Source organism: Pangasianodon hypophthalmus, chromosome 1 (genome assembly GCF_027358585.1).
Source record: "Pangasianodon hypophthalmus isolate fPanHyp1 chromosome 1, fPanHyp1.pri, whole genome shotgun sequence".
Classification (NCBI taxonomy): domain Eukaryota; kingdom Metazoa; phylum Chordata; class Actinopteri; order Siluriformes; family Pangasiidae; genus Pangasianodon; species Pangasianodon hypophthalmus.
In genome coordinates this window covers 20,880,077-20,901,597 of record NC_069710.1, presented here as the reverse complement: position 1 = coordinate 20,901,597, position 21,521 = coordinate 20,880,077, and the positions used below count along the sequence as shown (strand labels likewise).

General features: G+C 38.1%; 1 protein-coding gene across 2 annotated transcripts; it reads left to right on the top strand.

Moving 5' to 3' along the window:
• Window positions 1-3,884: 3,884 nt before the first annotated feature.
• Window positions 3,885-13,411, top strand: polr3glb (RNA polymerase III subunit GL b). 2 transcript variants are annotated; one of them, XM_026940328.3, is made up of 8 exons: window positions 3,885-4,207; window positions 5,343-5,499; window positions 9,530-9,659; window positions 10,089-10,157; window positions 11,065-11,115; window positions 12,095-12,162; window positions 12,356-12,472; window positions 12,571-13,411. In XM_026940328.3, exons 2-8 carry the CDS (start codon window positions 5,380-5,382, stop codon window positions 12,655-12,657), a joined length of 642 nt encoding a protein of 213 aa, XP_026796129.3. In that variant the 5' UTR covers window positions 3,885-4,207; window positions 5,343-5,379; the 3' UTR covers window positions 12,658-13,411. The 2 variants fall into 2 exon arrangements, with proteins under 2 accessions (XP_026796129.3, XP_026796128.3); XM_026940327.3 differs by having other exon boundaries at window positions 3,888-4,207; window positions 11,065-11,121.
• The last annotated feature ends 8,110 nt before the right edge of the window (window positions 13,412-21,521 follow it).

Sequence of the window (21,521 nt, the reverse complement as noted above, 5' to 3'; positions counted from 1 at the left end):
TTGATTCCCAGTCTGTTATTGGGTAGCTCATAACCTGCTTGATTTGATATGTCTCTTTATTTCTTAATCTATGCAACACTTTCATAGAGTTAGTTCTTTTTTTTTTTTTTTCGGACACCTTGTGATACAGATGTTTTAAACCCAGACTAAAGCTGAGACTGTTTTCTGTAGCTATGAACACCTACGTGTGGACTCTCATCCTCCTGGCCATACAAACATACATAATTAGCTAGGCTATATCTCCTTTTTTTGAATCTCAGTTGTTATCTTTCTTGACCTTTTCGTCCACACACACACACACACACACACACACACACACTGCAGTGCCACTTTCCTCTGAGGTGCAGATGATGGGAGTTTTTGGGTGCAGAGAAAATGCAGCATTTTTGCAGATGTTGCTGAAATCCTGTCACTTCTGACATATCTTGCTGAAGAGCATGTCTTGCCTCAACATAAATGTTAAACATTTTTGTTTTTTTTTATCATTTGTGGCCTAAATGAATATTGAGGTGCCCTTTACAGAAAGTAAGGGTGTGATACAATTCCCAGACTGCATAAATACTAACTCAGTGACTGTAGCTATTATAGAACACAGTTTCTATGGTAACAGATTCTGTGGATTCCGACAGAAGCGTTCCCACGGTGACATGCACATGCCGAGAAATGAAGAGAGAGAGAGAGAGAGAGAGAGAGAGAGACTGGAGTGACACCACTGATCTACCAGCTGAAAAAAGACACTAAATCTGTGCTTTTTATAGCAGACCCTGAGAGCTATGTACACATACATTTATTTTTGACATATTTGTATTAAGAGGTCTTATAGTTTTAGATTTTACAAAATGGCTATTTTTTAAATTTCTGAACAATAAGAGAAGCTTCTAGATGCAAAAGTGATGTAAATTACAAACTACCCTGTACCTGACCACTCTTAATGCTTCTCCTAGTGACTGCACACAGGACAACAATCCATGTAACCCATCATATTAGCATCATTAAACACTTAAATTATTGTCTTTTTATTCAGCTATTCAGCCTAAACCATAATATTCACTAATACTGTGAATTATATAATAACTACAATGAAACGTATATATAAGGTACGTACACTATGAAAAATGCTGAGTTATTTTTGCTGCTTATTGCTGGGTTTAGCTTGCTGGGTCAGTGTGACCCAAAGTCAAGATTCATTTTCTGGAAATTTCTGTGTGAGTTTTCTCCAGGCTCTCTGGTTTCGTTGCACCTCTTAAATATGCTGGTAGGTGGATAGTTAACCGAATGAATGTGTGAATGTGTGTGCCTTGAGATGAACTGGATGGATTGCTGTCCCATCCAGGGTGTGTGCCATCTTTGTGGGATAGGTTCTGGATCCCACACTACCCTGATCAGGTTGAAGTGGTTACTGAAGAATGAATGAATGAGCAAATGAGTTCTTTGTTTTGCATGGAGAAGCTGCACTATAATGTTTAAAATGTCACATGTAAGTACAGTGGCTAGCACAAGTATTCACTCCCTTAAACTTTTTTGCATTTTGTAGTGTTACAAACTGAAATTGAAATGGACTTGGCCATGTTTAACATTTGAAGTTGCAAAATATTCTTTGATTTTGACACAAACAGAAAACATAAATGTGTTGGTTGCATAAGTATTCACTCACCTAGGTCAATACTTGATAGAACATTTGGCTGCAATTACAGTTTCTAAGATATTTCTCAATCAGCTTTGCACATCTGGATCCTGATATTTTTGCCCATTCTTGTTGATAAAACTGTCCTAGCTCTGTCAGATTGCATGGAGATCATTGGTAAACAGCAATGTCAAGACTTGCCACAGATTCCCAATCAGATTTAGGTCTGGGCTTTGACTCGGTCATTCTAACACATTCACATGCCTAGATTTGAAGCACTCTGGTGTATCTTTGGCAGTATGTTTAGGGTCATTGTCCTGTGGGAAGGTAAGGAACAGGTTTTCTTCTGGGATTGCCGTGTATTTGGCTCCATCTATATTGCCCTCAACCCTGACCAGTTTCTCAGTCCCTGCTGATGAAAAGCATCCCCACTACGTGATGCTACCACTTCCATGCTTCCTTGTTGGGATGGTGTTTTCTGGCTGATGAGCAGTGTTGGGTTTCTGCCAAACAAAATGTCAGTTTTGGTCTCATCAGACAAGATAACCTTTTTCTGCATGTTTGCTGATGGGATTTCAAATGGGACTTCATATGACACTACAAAATGTAGAAGAATAAGAATACTTTTGTAATATGCATATAGGCTCCCATTTTTTAGTAGAAGCAATGAGACTAGGTTAATAGATTTTTTTTCCTTTTTTGCACTTGTCATTTGAAAATGTGATCATTAGCATTATATTTATTAGGCTACTAAAAGACCGATTACCAGTTATGATACTGATACATATGAAATTTTCACCCTTCAGATACCAAAGGGAAATTTAGGCTGAGGCCTCTATCAGTAATGCTTCTACCTCCTGCATTTTAAAAATAAAAAAGTACTTGTAAATCTTTAAACATTTATTATCATTTTACATTTATTACCCAAGTGTATTTTTTTTTTAGTTTGAAAGCTAGATAACACCTATTTTAATAAAAAAAAAACTGTTTCTAATATTTTTATTTCATTTTTTAAATTTTTATTTTAATTATTGTTGATTAACAATAGAGGCTTCCTTTGTCTATATTTAATACTGTATTTATTGTATTGTATGTATGCCTTGCATGACCCAATCAAAAATGTATTTAGGTATAGAGCTAAATATATGTTTCTGATTTATCTGTTAGCCTTTGATGTATATTAAATCACATTTATACAGGTATTACTGTAAACAAAATTATAACCCACATAATAATAATAATAATAATAATAATAATAATAATAATAATAATTATTATTATTATTATTATTATTAATATTAATTAATTTATTTGTTTATGTATGTATGTATGTATGTATGTATGTGCCTGCCAGCAGAAGGTGAGTTCTAATATAATGTTCTTCTGTTGTACTATGTGATACTTCCAAGCATGATAGAAATGCGAAATGAGGAAAAAACACCATTCTGTCTGCCTGATCAGTACTCAAATGTGCTCTTTACAGGAATCTTGTTCACTTGATATGTTTTAGGGCCTGTAAAGGCACCTGGCCTCTGAGGCTGGCTAAATAACATTTAATCCCTTAAACCCCCTGCTTATTAGTCAGTCATTTATCTTATTATTCAGAAGTTACTATCTACGAGTTATTCGGTGACTCATGATATAGGTACCTGGTTACAAGTGTGAGGAGTCTGGGCCAAATAGCCCTGAGAGTTTAAGAGCTGAAAGGCCTCCATTTGGAGCCCCACTGGTGACGTCCATTCCTAATAAAAATAATGTCTGTCCACAACATATTAATGCTCATGACTTGGTAATGAGAGGGAAGGTGATAAAGATGTGGCCACAGCTTAATAAGGCTTTCTTTTTGGTTTCATCTTGGAGTCACTACGCCTTACGTGACTAAGCTGTGGCCACGACTTAATGATCTCGTTCCAGTGATTTACTACGTCATGATAACGCGTTAATAAGTTATGGCCACGCATTGTTTTTTTATGAAGAAGAGATGTCACCAGCAGGTCTCAGTAGTATCATGTTTGGAAGTGTAACAGAAAACTTCTAACTGTTAGCTGTTTACATGCTTTGGCTTGCAGAAGTTGATGATTTACAGTTCTTTTCTCCTTTATACATGCACGAGCCTGCTGCTCTTCTGAAAAACACCACTGCATTAAGACTGACCTTCCGAGGCGCGCGCACACTGTTCAAAGGAAACGCAGCGACAGGCAGCTTCTGATTGGCTGTGCTGTTTGGGGGCGGGACGCAGCCTGATTGGCTGAGCGGCCTCTCGGTCCACTTCCTCTCTGCACTTTGTTTACGTTATTTGGCGCGGAACTTCGTACCAGACTTAGCCGTGCGTTATTATCGCGCCTCAGCTGTTCGCGCAGATTTTAGTTATAACTATGTAATTACCACAAGTTTATTTGCATGCATTATTAACACCACCCGCTGAAGTGGTGCTGCGGCATTTCCGTTACAGTAAAGTTAGCATGCTTAGCTAGCCGGCTAACTCTTTAGATAGTTTCTTTTGGTTTTTCTGTTTGGTTTTTGTACTTAAAAGACCAACTCGTACAGGTCAGACTCTAGGAAGGTCAGACACTGAAACTAACAGTAAGTTCAGACGTGTATTTCATCTACATACAGGCTGATATCTGGTTCTGCTCCTTTGATCTGTTCACATTACACAGCTAATAGCTATAGCTACTGTTTTGTGTTACACAAGTGATAACGTCGACTGCAGAAGTATTGGCACCCTTCGTCAAGGCAAAGGAAAAGATGCATAAAACAAATAACATGCAGTTAGTGATATGTTAAGCTGAACGATATGGGAACGCTGTATATATTTTAACATTTCTTACAAAAATTTTGGTTTGGGCCACAGTATCCTGGAACTCATCATCATGCCATCAGCCTTCACAAGAACTCCAGGACCACTAGCCACAAAACAAGCATCAGTGATCCATCACATTGTACAGTGGGGTGTAAAGTGCTCTTTCCTGTACTCAGTGCCTTTTTCTGTTCAAAATGCCCATGGAGTGTATGAACAAAAAGCTTGATTTTGTTCTTATCTGACCACAATATCTAGCTGTAGTTCTAATGATGATTACTGAAGTTCAGGAGCTGCATTTTGTGGCTTGCTATCCAAAATGACGTCTTTTTTTTAACCTCTAAACACTTTGCTGTTATAGAAGTGGCATCTGATATTTTTCTAATGAAACAACACAATGAATCAACTAAACTGTACAATTTTGAAAGTATGACTTTTGCATTCTCTTTTGCATCTCATAAAGTCATACTCAGAATAGCAGAAGGTTTTCTGTGTGCAACCACATATTTCATCTGTTCAGAGGATGACAGTTTCTTTCATTTTTATTCCAAAATATCTTTAGGGGTATCAGTAATTTTATAACACTTTTGTAAGGTAAACAGTTTGTTGACCGAATGGAGAATTGCAATAATTTTACGTTTATATAATCATTTTGCCCATTCTCTTTAAGGGTGCCAATAATTATGGAATTGGTCTTAAATTTATTTCTACCTCACAATATAACTTTATACTACAAAGTTGAGAGTACCAAGAGGTGCCAAGAAGCACGGCCGCCGCTGCCTTTTCATCCAAAGTTAATGACATTTTCACCTGTAAGGAAAAAATAAATATGAATATAAGAATTAATAAATAAGTAGGTACATAATAAATCACTTATATGTAGTTTACACTCTCATGACATCTTTGGTCCATTTTCAGAAGCTGCACGTAGACATTGGCTGAATATGAGCTGAGAATGGCAGGACGAGGGCGCGGCAGAGGACGAGCTCAGCTCAGTTTTCCTGTGGAGGCAGTGGGAATAGGCAAAGGAGAGAACCTTCCACCTTCCACTGTCCAGCCTACACCACTGTTTCCTGTGAGTTACATGTAATGCACAATGCTGCATATACAAACATATACACTCACCGTCCACTTTATTAGGAACACCTGTCCACCTGCACATTTATGCAGTTATCTAATTAGTCATGTGGCAGCAGCATAATGCATAAAATCATGCAGAGACAGGTCAAGAGCTTCAGTTAATGTTCACATCAAACATCAGAATGGGGAAAAAATGTGATCTCTGTGACTTTGGTTGTGGCATGGTTGGGGGTGCCAGATGGACTGGTTTCAGAAACTGCTGATCTCCTGGGAACCTCACGAACAACAGTCTCTAGAGTTCACACAGAATGGTGCGAAAAACATCCTGTGAGCAGCAGGTCTGCAGGCTGATACCTTGTTGATGAGAGAGATCTGAGGAGAATGACCAGACTGGTTTGAGGTGATAGGAAGTCTATAGTAACTCAAATAATCACTCTTTACAGAGGTTTCTGAAATACTCAAACCTACCCATCTGGCACCAGCAAACATGTCGTGGTTAAAGTCGCAGAGATCATGCTTTTTCCCCATTCTAATGTTTGATGTGAACATTAACTGAAGCTCTGCATGGTATCTGCATGATTTTATGCATTGTGCTGCTGCCACATGACTAATTAGATAACTGCATGAATGTGCAGGTGGACAGGTGTTCCTAATAAATTGAATGGTGAGTGTATGTCTTATGTTATTGCAGCCTACAGTTGAGTGTGACTCTTGAATACCCAAGACCACCAGCATTGCATTTCATAGACTCTGGATTAACCTTTTGATTTGAGCTGTATCTAGCAAATACAGATACTGGGAGTGAGGATCATGTCTCAACTGGTTGAAGGCGCTGAAATGGTTTTATATGCACTGGAAATAGATTATGAGATATATGACAGTGCAGCTGTGACTTCATTATGAAAGAAATAATATGGTGTGTATCAACACATAAGAACTAATGAAATAAAGATACAGTTTGTGACAAAACACCTACTGTTTTGATAAAAATGTTTCATTTTATACATTTCTTTAAAATATGGTTATTTTGAACTGCATTAAGCAGGATACACTTAAATATGATGTAATTTCACTTATATATCAAATATAACAGCTATACTATGATTATAAAATAGATAGATAAAAATAGATAAAATAAAAGTAAGAAAAAATAAAGAATACAAATAATGTTTAAAAAACATACAACATATTGCAACACTTAAAAATAATTAAGTATTTAAAAAATATATCAATAAATTATCATCTAAACACTGCAAAATTAGATAAACCACTGACAATAACAAAATACACTAAGCAAAGAACAGTGCAGTACGTTTCTCTCAGAAGGGAATCTTGATGACTGGATCTGTTATTCTGTCATGAAGATGTTTCACCACTGATGAGAGGCTTCCTGACTTCTACCTGATGATGGGAATATTCTCACCATTTAATCACTCCGTGACTCACATCTGTGGCGTCATGAGATTGACATGACACCGGGGTCTAGAGATGTCCTTCATCCTCAGTAATTGCTTCTTTCTCCTGTTCAGGGTCTCTGTGGTTTAAACTGCTAATTTGTTTATATTTTAGGAAATAGAACCAATTAACTTAATTAGAAAATTTTGCAGGCAGGTACAAAGAAAAATAATAATATAGGAGGTCAGAATTCCTTTGGGAATGGGTGAGGGGGGTTAAAAAACCTAGATGAAGTCTAAATCTGAAGTTTGATGCAGGCTAGCTAACATTATCAAACTCCTGTAAATTCAAGTGACACTGCTAGCTAAAAATAAAATAGGAAATTAGCAATGCTCGTTGCAATAAGGAGTCAGAAAACATGTGACCTGACTATCTAACCAGTGCTATTAGCAAACAAAACTGACTAATGTTGGCTAAACTCACTCTACACCTCATTTTCATCTCATATAATATTAACTATCCATATATATTTGGGACCGATTTATGTCACATGTTAAATCCGAAAACACAAAGGATAAAGTGAGTAATACGGTACTTAGTGATTTTCTCTTCACCTCTCTCCTGTCAGTTGAGAATTCTCAGCTGCTCTGTGTTGTTTCCAGTGACACTGCAGCAGAAAAATCTGACCCAAATGCTGGGTTGTTATCATGTTCTAGCAGAATTAAACCAAATGCTGAGGTCTCGTGGCAATCATGTTAAATCATGAAAAGATAACTTAAGCATAATATAAAATAATTCAGAAAATTAGCCAACCTGCTCAACCCAGGTATTGTAAATAACCCAGCATTTTTAGAGTGTGGACTGTTGTACAGTTTGCTCAGGAAATTTGTAGGTTGTTCCAAGCGTCTTAGAGAACATGCAACAGTTCTACTGTCTACGGGTAAAATCCCAGATAGTGTTGCCAATGTTTCTTTCTTTTTCTTTTTCTTTTTCTTTTTCAGAAATGTGGTCTATTACTTGATCAAATTAGTTGAATTCATTTTTTTTCTTTTCTACTGAAAGCCGTAAAATAGACAGGCAATACAGAATTTATATAGAAAATGTAGGGCGCATAAGACTTTTCGCAGTACTGTACGTATTTTTACTAAAATAACTGCAATGGTGTTGCTAATGAGAATGTTTGGAGCCCCTCCACCTCCCTGCCAGATATTGGTCTCATGCATCTGTGTAACTCTAAATCATATACTATATAGGCCATGAGTCAGTGTCTGGTTTAAGTCCATAAATAGTTACACAGTGACACAATTTCTGGTTTGTCTCCGTCCTCCAGCACACCGAATTTGAAAGGGAGCAAAGAGAATGAGGTTGCATTGCATGCCGAAAGCCAGGGCTGCACCATATGGATAAAAAAACAGTATGCAATAAAGGTGTTGAGTATGATGCTATGAGATGCAATAAATGTGTCTGACTGGATGTGATACAGAACCTGAAATAGAATGTTTTTGCTATATAAGGTTCATTCTACAAATTATGATTATCCCAGTATTTATCGTCTTAAAATGACTATTGTGCAAAGTGCAAAATAAATCATCAACCTCCAGACACCATCCTCATCAATAGTCTTCTGTAATTTATGCCACACCAACACACAGTTAGGCTGAATCCCAGATTACTTCTTATTCAGTACTTATGCTGTTGTACACAGTAAGTAGTGCACTACATGTAGGGCACGCCATTTGAGATTCAGCAACAGAAGAAAATGTCATGGAAGAACAGAGACAAATGTAACACCACAGAACTAAATGTCTGCCTTTACTTAAAAGCTCTTCTTACAAGTGTCTTAGTATTGTAAGAGTAGTTTTCACTCTTGCTTGAATAGATTAAAGTGTAACATGGCTGCTACTGTCTGACACTTTACACCAAACTTGAGATTGAGTCATCTTTTTTAACTACAGACGTGCCTTCATGTTTCCTTCTCAATTCCTTCTCCCATTTTTATTTTGTTACTGTTTCCAGCCTTTAAGCTGTTGTTTATCGCAGCCCTCCATGAGCTGGTCAAGCGTAGAAGCTAACATCATGATAACAATAAAATACAATTACCCCAGTTTAGAGGACCAAAATTCATTTTAAATAATTTTTGTTCTGTCTAGTGGTTTTCATTTCCAGCTTGTTTCGGGGTAGTCTAGTTGTTGCCCTCAGCCTTGTCTTTATTAAGTAAAATATTTGAAATGATCCCTAATGAGCCAACCATTCTGTATCACCATATGAAATTATCACTAAAGAAGGAAACAGATCAATGAGACCCACACGGTCACTCTTTGCATTATTATGTTAGAGGTGGCTTTCATCTCATCTAGCCACAACATTATAGCAAATACATGGAGTGTACTATACACTAGACACCTGATTACTGTGTATTATTGTGTACAGTATACTTACCCCAAAATGACATTTTTTAAAAATTTTCTAGTGAATTGTTGTATTTGTTTGTTGTGCAGAGCATCAGTGTGACAATGCTGCTGTTGTGAGAATGAGTATGAATATTGCTACTATTTGTAACAGCTGTAATCACTGTTATGGTTGACTTTAAGTAACTATGTATTTTCTGTCATGTTGTTTTAAATTGAAAGCCCTTGGAGCACAAGCCAGTGCCATTACAGACAGGAGAAGAAGCAGAATATATGCTAGCTCTGAAGCAGGAGTTCAGAGGAGCCATGAAGACTCTGCCTTTCTACATACGACCTGCTGCTCCCAAGAAAGGTCATTGATTCTCCCCACTCAGCAATATATCACAGATCATTACAACGGTTATCGTTTTATCATTTATATATCAGGCAGAAATGAGGTCATTTTCAGGGGGTAGGTTATGAAGTTTTAAATCTTGCCATTCTACTGTGCAGTTTTCATGATGGAGCTGCCAATGCTGCTGGTTACTGACCTGAATTGTGTGGACAGTTAATCGGTTATTTAGTGATTTTTTGCTGCAGTAAAAGCTGTAGTTCATGACGACACACTAGCAAGTTTATTGGAGAGCTCTATTTACAATTTGTAGATTTATTTTATACACAGACAGATGTCATGTGTATAGTGTGCATTACAAATATATTTTATTCATTGTTATCCTCTCTATATTTTTTATATTTATTGTAAAAGGCAGATGGTTTCATATATTTTTATTTCTTTTGGCAGATGTGGAGCGTTACTCTGACAAATACCAGAATATAGAACCATCTGACAGCACCATTGAATGGAGCCCAGGTACATGTTTTATTTCAGAATGCTCTTTACCTAACATGATAAGGCTGGATGTTCAACTGGAACTTAGTCTGCAGTGTTATTAAGGGATGTCACTGAGGTTTGTTCCATTAGATCTTCACTCCCATGGAGCCTGATTTGACACCGTTAATTGAATGACAAATTACCATGAAGTGAGGATTGGTTCTCGGCACACTAATTAAAGGCCTTATCTTCAGCAAAGCTCTGGCTGCTGGGAACTGCACTGCAATACAGCCACATTCAGATCCGCATATTTGTTTATGTACTGTCTTATTATTCAAGTCGTCAAGGCTATATTTCCATTCCTCTCATCACAGTCAGATGTAATATTAGGAATAAAATATAGTTCCCTGTAATCACATGGCTACGCTTAATATGAAACAGTGACAAACAGGAGGAGTGACAATAAATACAGACAATAAATCATGAACAATATAGCAAACATCATGCACGCTATAAATTCTACCCAACAAACTGTACAAATTGTCACTAATTTGCAGATAATTTCAGGTAATTGGTGTACAAGTTTTCCAGCACTCTACTATTTTAGTTACACTGATTGATGCAAACATTAATTTGGAGATTTTTTTTTTCTAGTCCCACATGTGAGTGGTGTACGTTAAGTCAAGTGTGAGCTCAGCTGTAGCCTCTTCACATATTCCCCTTATTCCCCAAGTTATTTTTATTCTACTTTGGAAAAAGGTTTCAGGCAAGCTTGAGCATGTTAAGATCACAGATCAGATGTTTTCCCCTTAAATTTGATCATTGGAGAGCAGCCCAAACACTGTTACTCTTGTTTTTGAAATGAAAAAAGATTTATTTCTTGCTGTTTTCTGCTTTCTTTGCTTTGTTTTTGTAATACTCCAAATGTTTTTTTTTTCTCTTCCAGACTGGAAGCGCTTGCCGAAGGAGCTGCGTGTTCGGGTGAAAAGGCCTCCGAGTGAGAGTTAGTGAGCTGCATTGTGCACAGTATCTTGAATAAACACTTCCATGCATGCAGAATCAGGCTGATTAGCAGCTCTACTTTCTGCTCTACAGAGAGAGAATTCCTAATCTATAGCCACACCACAGTAACACAGCAAACTGGATGTGTGGCAAAGTCTCTGCTTCAGTCTCACAGGCCACAGAGGATATAATACACACAGAGCTTTTAGAGAGAAATGATGTCAGTCTTTAAATACATTTCCTTTGAAAAGTGAAGTGCCTCTGCTTGTTAGGAGTGTGAATTTATAAGTTGCCTTCCACTGCAGCTGTGTCTCCTGTTGCAGCACTCAGGCCTTTCTGTAGCCACACATCTTAAAAGATTGTAAATGGCATAAATTAGAGCACATGGAAGAGGCGGCCTTGTCTTCTTGTCTTTAAGTGTGGAAGGTAGGCTCTGACTCATTGCTGTCTCGGGGGAAATCAGGAAGACAGCACTCTGTGCCATTACACACACCTCCAAAATGAAAGGCTGCAGACAGAGCGATGAACGATGCAGAAAACAAGAGATGTAGAGAACAATGTTTTCTCAGAGCAGTGAGAGATTAGAATGCATTTAGCTCATTTGTAATCTAGCTTTGCTGTGTACCTTATTGCTTATCATTTTCAACAAGATTTTTGCACACATGATAAACCATATACAACACCTCTATAAACATAAACATACAGTCTAACCTGGTGTGTCTCTGTTTACATGGTATTCAGAAAAGGAGCATGTAACAGACAAAATGTTTACACAGCTTGGTTATTAACAGTCTATGAATGCATGTCATTTCTCCCATTTTTTCCACTGTTGTTTTTTAGTGTCAGTATTCATGTTTGCTTTTCCAACCTTCACTGCTGTTTGATGCTAAGTCAGGATATTTTTATATTATTGTTCTGTCCTCTGTCTTGAACTAAGCATGGATGGTCTTATTTTTGGGAAATGTGTGTTTCAGGAACCTCAGTCATTTCCAAAATCACCAAACCACCACAAGTGGACAAAGAGATCATCCGCAAGCTGGAGGTAGTATCCTATTTTCCTGTCATGCAAACAGCTTGCACATTATTTGTTATTCCATGGATAGATTGCATTAAATCTGTCCTCACATCAGAGAAAAATCATTTTAAATGGCCATTCATTTTCACTGCTAAATAGCAATTAGTTAATGAATCACCAATTAGTTTTCACTAATTCTCTGCCATACATAATCCTTCAGACACTGGAGAAAAAAGAAGAGGAGGTGAGTTCTGATGAAGAAGAAGGCGAGAAGAAAAAAACAGAGGATGAAGAAGCAGAGGGGGAGGAGGAGTATGATGAGGAAGAGTTTGAAGAGGTAAGGTTTCCACAGAGGCAGACAGGATAATGATCATGTATGTGATGTTTTCCTGTTCCAGTCTAGTGTATGTGTGTGTTTTATGTGTATTCAAACAGGAGACAGACTATATCATGTCATACTTTGACAATGGTGAGGATTTCGGGGCAGACAGTGATGACAATATGGATGAGGCTGTTTACTGATGTCGAACTGCAAAGCCACAAATGATAAGCTGAGTCAATCTGAATCCTCCCCGCATTAAGGACTGGCTGGATGGCTGATGGTTCCTTTGGGCAGCTGAGTTTGTTATACAGAAACACATGGAATTCCCTTCACCATGAGGTTGGACATAATATACATTAGACTGCTTTTATAAATGAAGTGCAACCTTAGGGTGGAGTGCATCAATCCTGAAACGCTGTAAAATATAATCTTCACTCACTTAGTTGATTTTTACTTAAATGTCTGTTTCATGAAAATGTAACACAAACCCATTACCTTGTTTGGATGAATTGGTTGAATTCAACACATTGTTAATATAAGGTAAGAAAACAGTTTATTCAGCACCATAGATTTGACCAATCATATTTCAGACTGAGATTTCGCAGTGTATGAAAATACATACAGTACATTACAGATGTTCTAAAGCGAACTGTAGCCAGGTAGGCTGATATCTGTATATTTTGTTTCTCATTAATAGTGACATTTTGGACTAGTTTTAGCATTTGTATTGTAATTTTTAATTGTTACCCAGAAAAAAAAGGAGCACAATTTGTATACGTTTTAAAGTTTTATACAATGTAGTTATTTGAATATTAAATGTAGTATTTTGCTAACATCTGGGCTGATTACTGAGTACAATCAGTAGCTGGTTCCAATACAACACTTATTATAAGTAAGTCTGAGATAGTGTAATTGTTTTCTCTTGCTGTATTAGTAATAAACACCTGTGTATCAGTTAGCCTACATTTTTTAATCTTAAATAAGTGATTTTGAGTGTGGTTATTTAGGTTTGATTTACCAGTGAATGTGAAATATTTTAAACTAATAGATTTGTAGCTGAATCCTGTATTGAGTCCTGGTACAGAAGCAGTAATTCTGAACACAGTGATCCAGTTGATTAAAAGTAGTCCATATGTTTCCTTGACACTTAAACACAGCACCCTAATGAACTAGAGCTTTGAAAACAAATGTGAATCCAAAGCAAATTGCAATTTCCAACTCATCTCCACTCATTGTTGTATTGACGTCCACTAAACATCGCCTTCACAGATCACACATCATGCATTAACTATATACTGCATGGCATATGCAATATTTTTAGGCTTTACTATGTCTACCAGAACATTGGTTATCACAAATTATATAGATGTCCTCAATGCTTATTACTTCAGACTTTATTCAGAATTCAGCATGAAAACTCTGTAATAAGGTTTTGTGAAGCCTGAAGAGCCACAGCAGAATAGCGATAATACTCATACCTAAACAATATTATTTAGCTTTAATACTGGGGCGTGAACTGTGGTCTCATCAGGAAGTGCCTTTTTTTCATAAACACAAGTTTGCCAGTTCAAGCTATTTTATGTTACGCCAAGATTCAATTTATGGAGCTGCTTGATGTAATCTTACAACATTGTCTCACACTCATTATGCTAAGAATTATAGATTATATTTTTAGATTATAGATTATATAATATTCTACACTATATGGCCAAACGTTTGTGGACACCTGACCATTACACCCATAGTGTAATGTAGTTCTTCCCCAAACTGTTGCCACAAAGTTGGACGTACACAATTGTATAGGATGTCTTTGTATGCTGTAGCATTAAAATTTTCACTGGAACTTAGAGGCCCAATCATGTTCCAGCATGACAGTGTCCCTGTGCACAAAGCGAGGTCCATGAAGACATGGTTTTCCAAGTTGGGTGTAGAGGAAATTGAATGGTCTGCACAGACCCCTGACCTCATCCCCACTGAACACCTTTGGGATGAACTGGAACGTCGACTACACTCCATGCCTCCTCACCCAACATCAGTGCAGTGCAGTGACATCACTAATGCTCTGTTAGCTGAATGGGCACAAATCCTCACAGCCATGCTCCAAAATCTAGTGCAAAGCCTTTCCAGAAGAATGGAGGTTATTATAACAGCAAAGGAGGACTAAATCTGAAATGGGATGTTCAAAAATCACATATAAGTGTATATACACCAATCAGCCATAACATTATGACCACTGACAGGTGAAGTGAATAATATTGATTATCTCATTACAATAGCACCTGCCAAGGGTTGAGATATATTAGGGAGCAAGTGACCAGTCGGTTCTCGAAGTTGATGTGTTGGAAACAGGAAAAATGGGCAAGCGTAAGGATCTGAGCGACTTTGACAAGGTCGTGATGGCTAGATCACTGGGTCAGAGCATCTTTAAAATGGCAGGCCTTGTGGGGTGTTCGCAGTATGCAGTCGTTAATGCCTACCAAAAGTGGTCCAAGGAAGGACAACCGGTGAACCAACGACAGTATCATGGGTGCCCAAGGCTCATTGATGCCTGTGGGGAGTGAAGGCTAGTCCGTCTGGTCTGATCCCACAGAAGAGCTATTGTAGCACAAATTGCTGAAAAGTTAAAGCTGGCTATGATAGAAAGGTGTCAGAATACACAGTGCATCACAGCTTGCTGCGTATGGGGCTGAGTAGCCACAGACCTGTCAGAGTGCCCATGCTGACCTCTGTCCACTGCCAAAAGTTCCTACAATGGACAGGTGATCATCAGAACTGGACCACGGCACAATGGAAGAAGGTGGCCTGGTCCGATAAATCACATTTTCTTTTACATCATGTGGAAGGCAGGGTGCGTGTGCGTTGCTTACCTGGGGAAAAGATGGCACCAGCATGCACTATGGGAAGAACGCAAGCAGGCAGAGGCAGTGTGATGCTCTGGGCAATGTTCTGCTGGAAAACTTTGGGTCCTGGCATTCATGTGGATGCTATTTTGACATGTACCACCTACCTAAACATTGTTGCAGACCAGATACACCCCTTCATGGCAACGGTATTCCCTAATGGAACTGACCTCTTTCGGCAGGATAATGCGCCCTGCCACACTGCAAAATTTGTTCAGGAATGGTATGAGGAACATGAAAAGAGTTCAAGGTGTTGACTTGGCCTCCAAATTCCCCAGATCTCAATCCAATCAAACATCTGTGGGGTGTGCTGGCCATCAAGTCCGATCCATGGAGGCCACATCTCACAAATTACAGGACTTAAAGGATCTGCTGTTAACGTCTTGGTGCCAGATATCACAGCACACCTTCAGGGATCTAGTGGAGTCCATGCCTCGACGCGTCAGGGCTGTTTTGGCAGCAAAAGGGGGACCAACGCAATATTAGGCAGGTGGTCATAATGTTATGGCTGATTGGTGTATATATAAGTATATAGTGTATATATACTTTTGGTCACATAGTATAACATGTATCTTACATTATATATAAAATGTATATTATATTGTATATTATATATAAAATGTTCTAAAGTCAATATAAAAACAACTGTTAAGTTTATCAAATCCAATCACCTTCACTTGTCCAAATGTGTATTTAAAAAAAAATAAGAGTAAGTTATTAATATTCTTGTTTCTCAACTGCCTTGTCACTGAATCCTTGAGCAAAGCAAATCTATAAATGATTAAATTATAAATCTATAATCTATCATGTAATATCTGACCTGAAAAGGCCTTCCAATGAACATAAGATAACATCTTCAACAGTTCAACAGGAACTCTTCTTTAAGAGTGAGAGCTCTTCCAAGAATGGGCTAGAGGCTTCTATTCAGGGAACTACTGAAACGTATTCAGTGGAAGATTGCCACAGTGAAACTTTAGCCAGGACAGGTCAGGTCAGAGCTGAAGGATGAGGCATGAATCAGTGCACGTCTGCAGAATCTCTCAAGCTTACTCATCACAACCTGACAGAATGATTAGAGGCTTAACTGGACACAAACTGCTCTGCTATTCAGTAGGCAGTCAAGTTTTGCATATATTTCTTTGAAACCTCACTAGCTCTCTAGCTTTTTGTCAGAATGGTTCTTGCTCGTGCAACTCTAACACAGTGTGTCCATTATTGTGTGTGCCAGTACTTCAAAAGCCCATGTACCCAGACATGTCATAGGGTCTCTGACAAGTGTAGGATAATGACTATCATTACTGACCCAGTATGTTTTTTTCAAAACTAGAACCTTGTTCACTCTTAATACATATACATCTTTATAAATAGGTCTCAGAGTATCTGAGAGTTATGCATAATTTTAGTAGTGCCTTGATGTTGTTTTGAGAAAAAGCACAGAATAGATCCTGGGACAGTATGGTAATCTGGCCTTGGTGCTTTCTCAGGTCTAAATCCCCATCCTAAATACTGATACACGAGCCTGTGACTGGTACAGCAAGTGCTATCCTGGAGCGCAAGTGTAGCACGTAGACATCTATAACTGTCTCTTAGCAAGACTTCCAGTAAGACTTTGACTGCTGCAAATACTGCTGAAGTGTTTATACTACCAGTACACCATTCTGCACTTTCAGTTCACCGTATGTTAGTGCAGCTCTATATAAAATGTGTATACATGCTGACATTCAATACAACCAGCAATTATTAAATATTCAGTTAGTACTAGCCCAAGGCCCACCATGACACTGAAAACATGAACTACACAAGATATATGTATATTGTTAAATCCATACAGACGTAATGCATTTGTTGATTGTCTTGTTGACAAGAAGATCCTTATAGGACTGAGGTAAATAAGCAAAGACACATGCACACAAAGCAGTTTGCTAATTCCAGCTGAGGGTAGAACGTGTGGCTCTGTCTTTCATCCTCTTTAATTAAGATTCAGTCCTTGGCATGTCTGTGAGAGGAACACTGGTCGTGTGCTGAAAACAAAAGCAGTCCTTCGTGACACTCTCCACTCCAGTCCATTTGTTCCCCTCAAGCAACATGTTTTTTCAGTAATTGATGTTTGCTCTTGAACACTGTTTATAACTCCTGCAATTGGACACACACATACACACACCTATATGCAGGAACATCATATATTTTAATTCTTGAGACTTTGCTAATAGATTCCTTTTTGTGATATTTTCAGTCTCTAATTTCATTCTTGTCTGGTCCAGGCAAGAAATTCAAGAAACTAAAACTATGGTCACATCAGAGCTGACAATACAGAATTCACCGCATGTTCTGAGCCTTGTGGGTTGAAGAGTCTCACTTGGCAAATTGCAGTGTGTCCAGTGTACACTTTCCAGTATAGTTGGGGGCTCATATGTTGTCCAAAAACTTCATGCTTCAGTTGGTGTTACACTTTTTATTTATTTAGTATCACAAACACTGAAAACCAGCAAAACACCATAAGAAACTGCATGGATACCATTCACCCTGCAAGCTTCACAGTATACAAACATTCTGTACATAGTGTACTAATGTACTGTATATTGTATATATTTTTTAGTTTCCTATGCCTCCCTCTCAATTAGTGGGTCACAGCATCCTTAGAGACAGCCATACTACACGAACAGTATGTTCTCATGCAGGACATTGTAGAAGACTAGACCAGATGCACAGAAAGCTTGCATTAGTTTTCAGCACCAGCCCTCAGCTGTTAGCCATATCTGACAAGCCCATCCTCACAGACCACTACAGACAGAGTGAGTCATCAGAGACAGGACTCTTAAAAATCATCTGGTCATAGTCAAAAAACATGTAGTTTTGTTTAGTATCCAACCATCCCAGAATTATACACATACGTCAAAATGAGCAGTGCTTCATTAAAGCCAAATTTTAAAAAATGGCAAAACATGTTCAAGAATATATTAAGTCTAATCCCTTTGGCATGCTACTAAAACACAGTATTCATTATGTAGACAATCCAAAATGTTTACAAGCACACTGTTTTTAGACTGAAGGTCAACCTTCCATCTGCCACAATGATCAATAGAGTGTGACGTAAAGAAAAACTTACTTGAAATCCACCTTTTATGGCAGATCTTATCAAGGGACACGCTACCCTGCCCAATTGTGGGGTTTCCTTCTCCCAAAACCCCTAAGCCAACTCGTGAAAAGTTTAATCATTAGCTGGTGACCTCAATCTGGTGTGTTTAGAATTAGGAAACCCTGAAACTATAAAGAGTATGAGCATGGAATCTCCAAATCAGACCTGAAATGTTGGTATATGAAAATAACCAAAAGTGGAATAGGCTTTGACATATCATAGATGCAGATTAACAGTACATGTGAAACAATTAAAGCCCTATGAAAAAGTATCCATATTTAAATTATCATATTTAGAAGTCTGTATGTACTTACTTACCAATAGTCTGCAATTTCACTAAGCTTCCATTTTCCACAGCAGCCAAGATGCTTGTGCATTAGATCATGCACTGAGCACATGAAACAAGACATTATCCAATCATTGCCTAACCCTGTTGCGTGATTCTAGCTCTGAGCCAATTACATGCAAGGAAAACCCCATGTTCAGTGAAGGATGTGTCAAATATATACCACACTGTAGGTCCTATGTAATTGCTAATATTTTATTTGTAAATATTTAAGACTTCTTACTCATTTTTTATACACTGAGAAATGAAAAATGATGAGTATTTTTTTTTTTTTTACAATTACAGTAAACACAGCACATTTTGTGACTTCAACAACATCTGGGCATCATAAGTATGTATGTTTATGTATATGTTTTTATGCACATTTGTTTTTATGTGTGTGTGTGTGTGTGTGTGTGTGCCTGCATGCATGTGTCTGCAGAATGTGTGTAGAGCGTGCTTCAGCATACAGGGTGCCTGTTTGACATTTTGGTTTGAATGGTTCAGCAAACATAGTGGCCTCAGTGCATCAAATGTCACTACAAATTCAGAGCTGCTTCCAAGCATGCACAAGGGTCTATGTAGACCTACCACTAGCTCTTTTTTAACCCCTTCAGCTGGTCCATTCGTCTTTCTTGTATCTACATGTAAAGTCTCTTAGTAAATGGTTAGACCACTATGAACTGAACCTTTTCAGTGCACTTTGGCATAGATTAGGGAGGGACGAATAAGATTTTTTCAAACGATATTACCTCAGTTAGTTTTCTGATGGTGGTGGTGGAGAGTGCTGTCTAACACGTCAGTCCAAAATCTGCCATAGATGTTTAATTAGGTTGAGATCTGGTGTCTATGAGTTCCAGGATTTACATAATCAAATTTTCATCATCAAACCATTCAGTGAGCCCTCTTTCCCTGTGGATGGGGACATTGTCATCCTGGGAGAGAGCACACCCATCAGGATAGAAATGTTTTGTCATAGGTGTCATAAGTTTTGTCATGGTAATCAGTCAGAAGAACTTTTTGTTAATTTGCAGTGACCCTTCTCTCTAAGGCATAGGTTCTGAACTCTGGTCCTGGAGTACCCCCTATTCTACACATTTTAGTGTTTTCCGATTAATCAGCTAAATAAACAGGCCCTTCCTGACTAGAAGTTGGTGTGTTAAAGCAGGAAAAACACCCAAGTGTGCAGAACAGGGGGTACTCCAGGACCAGGTTAGGAACCTGTGTTATATGGGGAAAAGTGGACCCACACCACACCAGCCAAATGCTTCCCATAACAGAACCACTGATTCATAGCACATAGCACTGAATAATATGCTGGGACGTAAAAGGGTTAACTGAACAACATTTAGTGGAGGCACATGTTTGTGTTTAACTTCACGAATGGCTGTGAAAGCAGCAAGGTGATGTTAGGAAGTGACCAAGTCCTATTTGGCTTGGCCCATGGCTACTGCTAAAGTTGGAGGGAGCTGCAGGTTGAGGACAGCTAGAAAAGGAGAAAGCAAGCAAGGGAGAGTGGACAGAAAGAGATCGTGCTCCTTTTTCAGAAGGTGCACTGTATGGGGACAGCTGCATTGGGAGTAAACAACAGCATCAGATTTCTGCTTTGATGGCTGCAGACATGCTGAGCTCGCCCTTGACGTGATTCACACATGCTGTAATGCATACATTCCCTCCTGCACATACGCCTTCTCTAGCCTATTATGCAACATTGTACTTTGCACACATTTCATCCCTTTATTAATTCAATTCCAATTCAATTTTATTTGTATAGTGCTTTTAACAATGGACATTGTCCCAAAGCAGCTTTACAGAAATATATATATTCAGGATATAAGTTATTCACCAGTCAACAAAGTTAGTTTCCGAACTTGAACTAGTCTGTCATACGCTAGGATGTGCCAGGACAACATTTTACATAACAATAATAATAGCAGTAAAGCTAATTATATTTAGATTTAATAACATTGATATTGTCATGTGAGAATAACACATCTCAACTATTTATTTAGTTGAGTATTATTGCAACCATTATATAAATTGTCGACTAAGTAGTAATGAATGAAGTGATTAAGAGATATGAGCTTCATATATATTTTTTTCATTGACAGGTATTGCGTTATGTGCTTAGTTGTTGTTACTCTCTTTGAAGGTGTCCAGCTGGGTTAAAAGCACATCACATTGATGCCATGCCCATGTACTGTATTTGGAGGATGATAATCTCGTCAGTCACTAGGCAGCTCCTGAATAGTTTCCAGCTAAACATATACTGTAAATAATACCTCCTCTGATACACAACAGGTGGTATTTAATAATATTGTGTTTCCCTGGCTTTGTGCCTTTGGTTCTCATTCATATCCTGCTGCTAACCTTTCCCCTACATTACAGGAATTCGATCCAAGAGCTCAAGCCTGACGTGATACATGTACCATCAGGGCAAACAGAATCTCGTTTCTGACATCATCTCCTTTAAAATAGTGTACGTACATAACAAGCTTAGCACAATTACAGGTAGTTCAGCTAGAACTAGCACAGAAACTACTGGAATGCATGTTTCTTTCTTACACTTAGTTTTTATTGTCAAATGTTTTTACTCAATAGAGGACTCCCAGTGCTAGTTAAATAATACTAGCTCATCTGTCCCTGAATATTTTAGCCACTGAGAAATTATTAAGTATAAAAAGTCATTTATGGAGGACAATG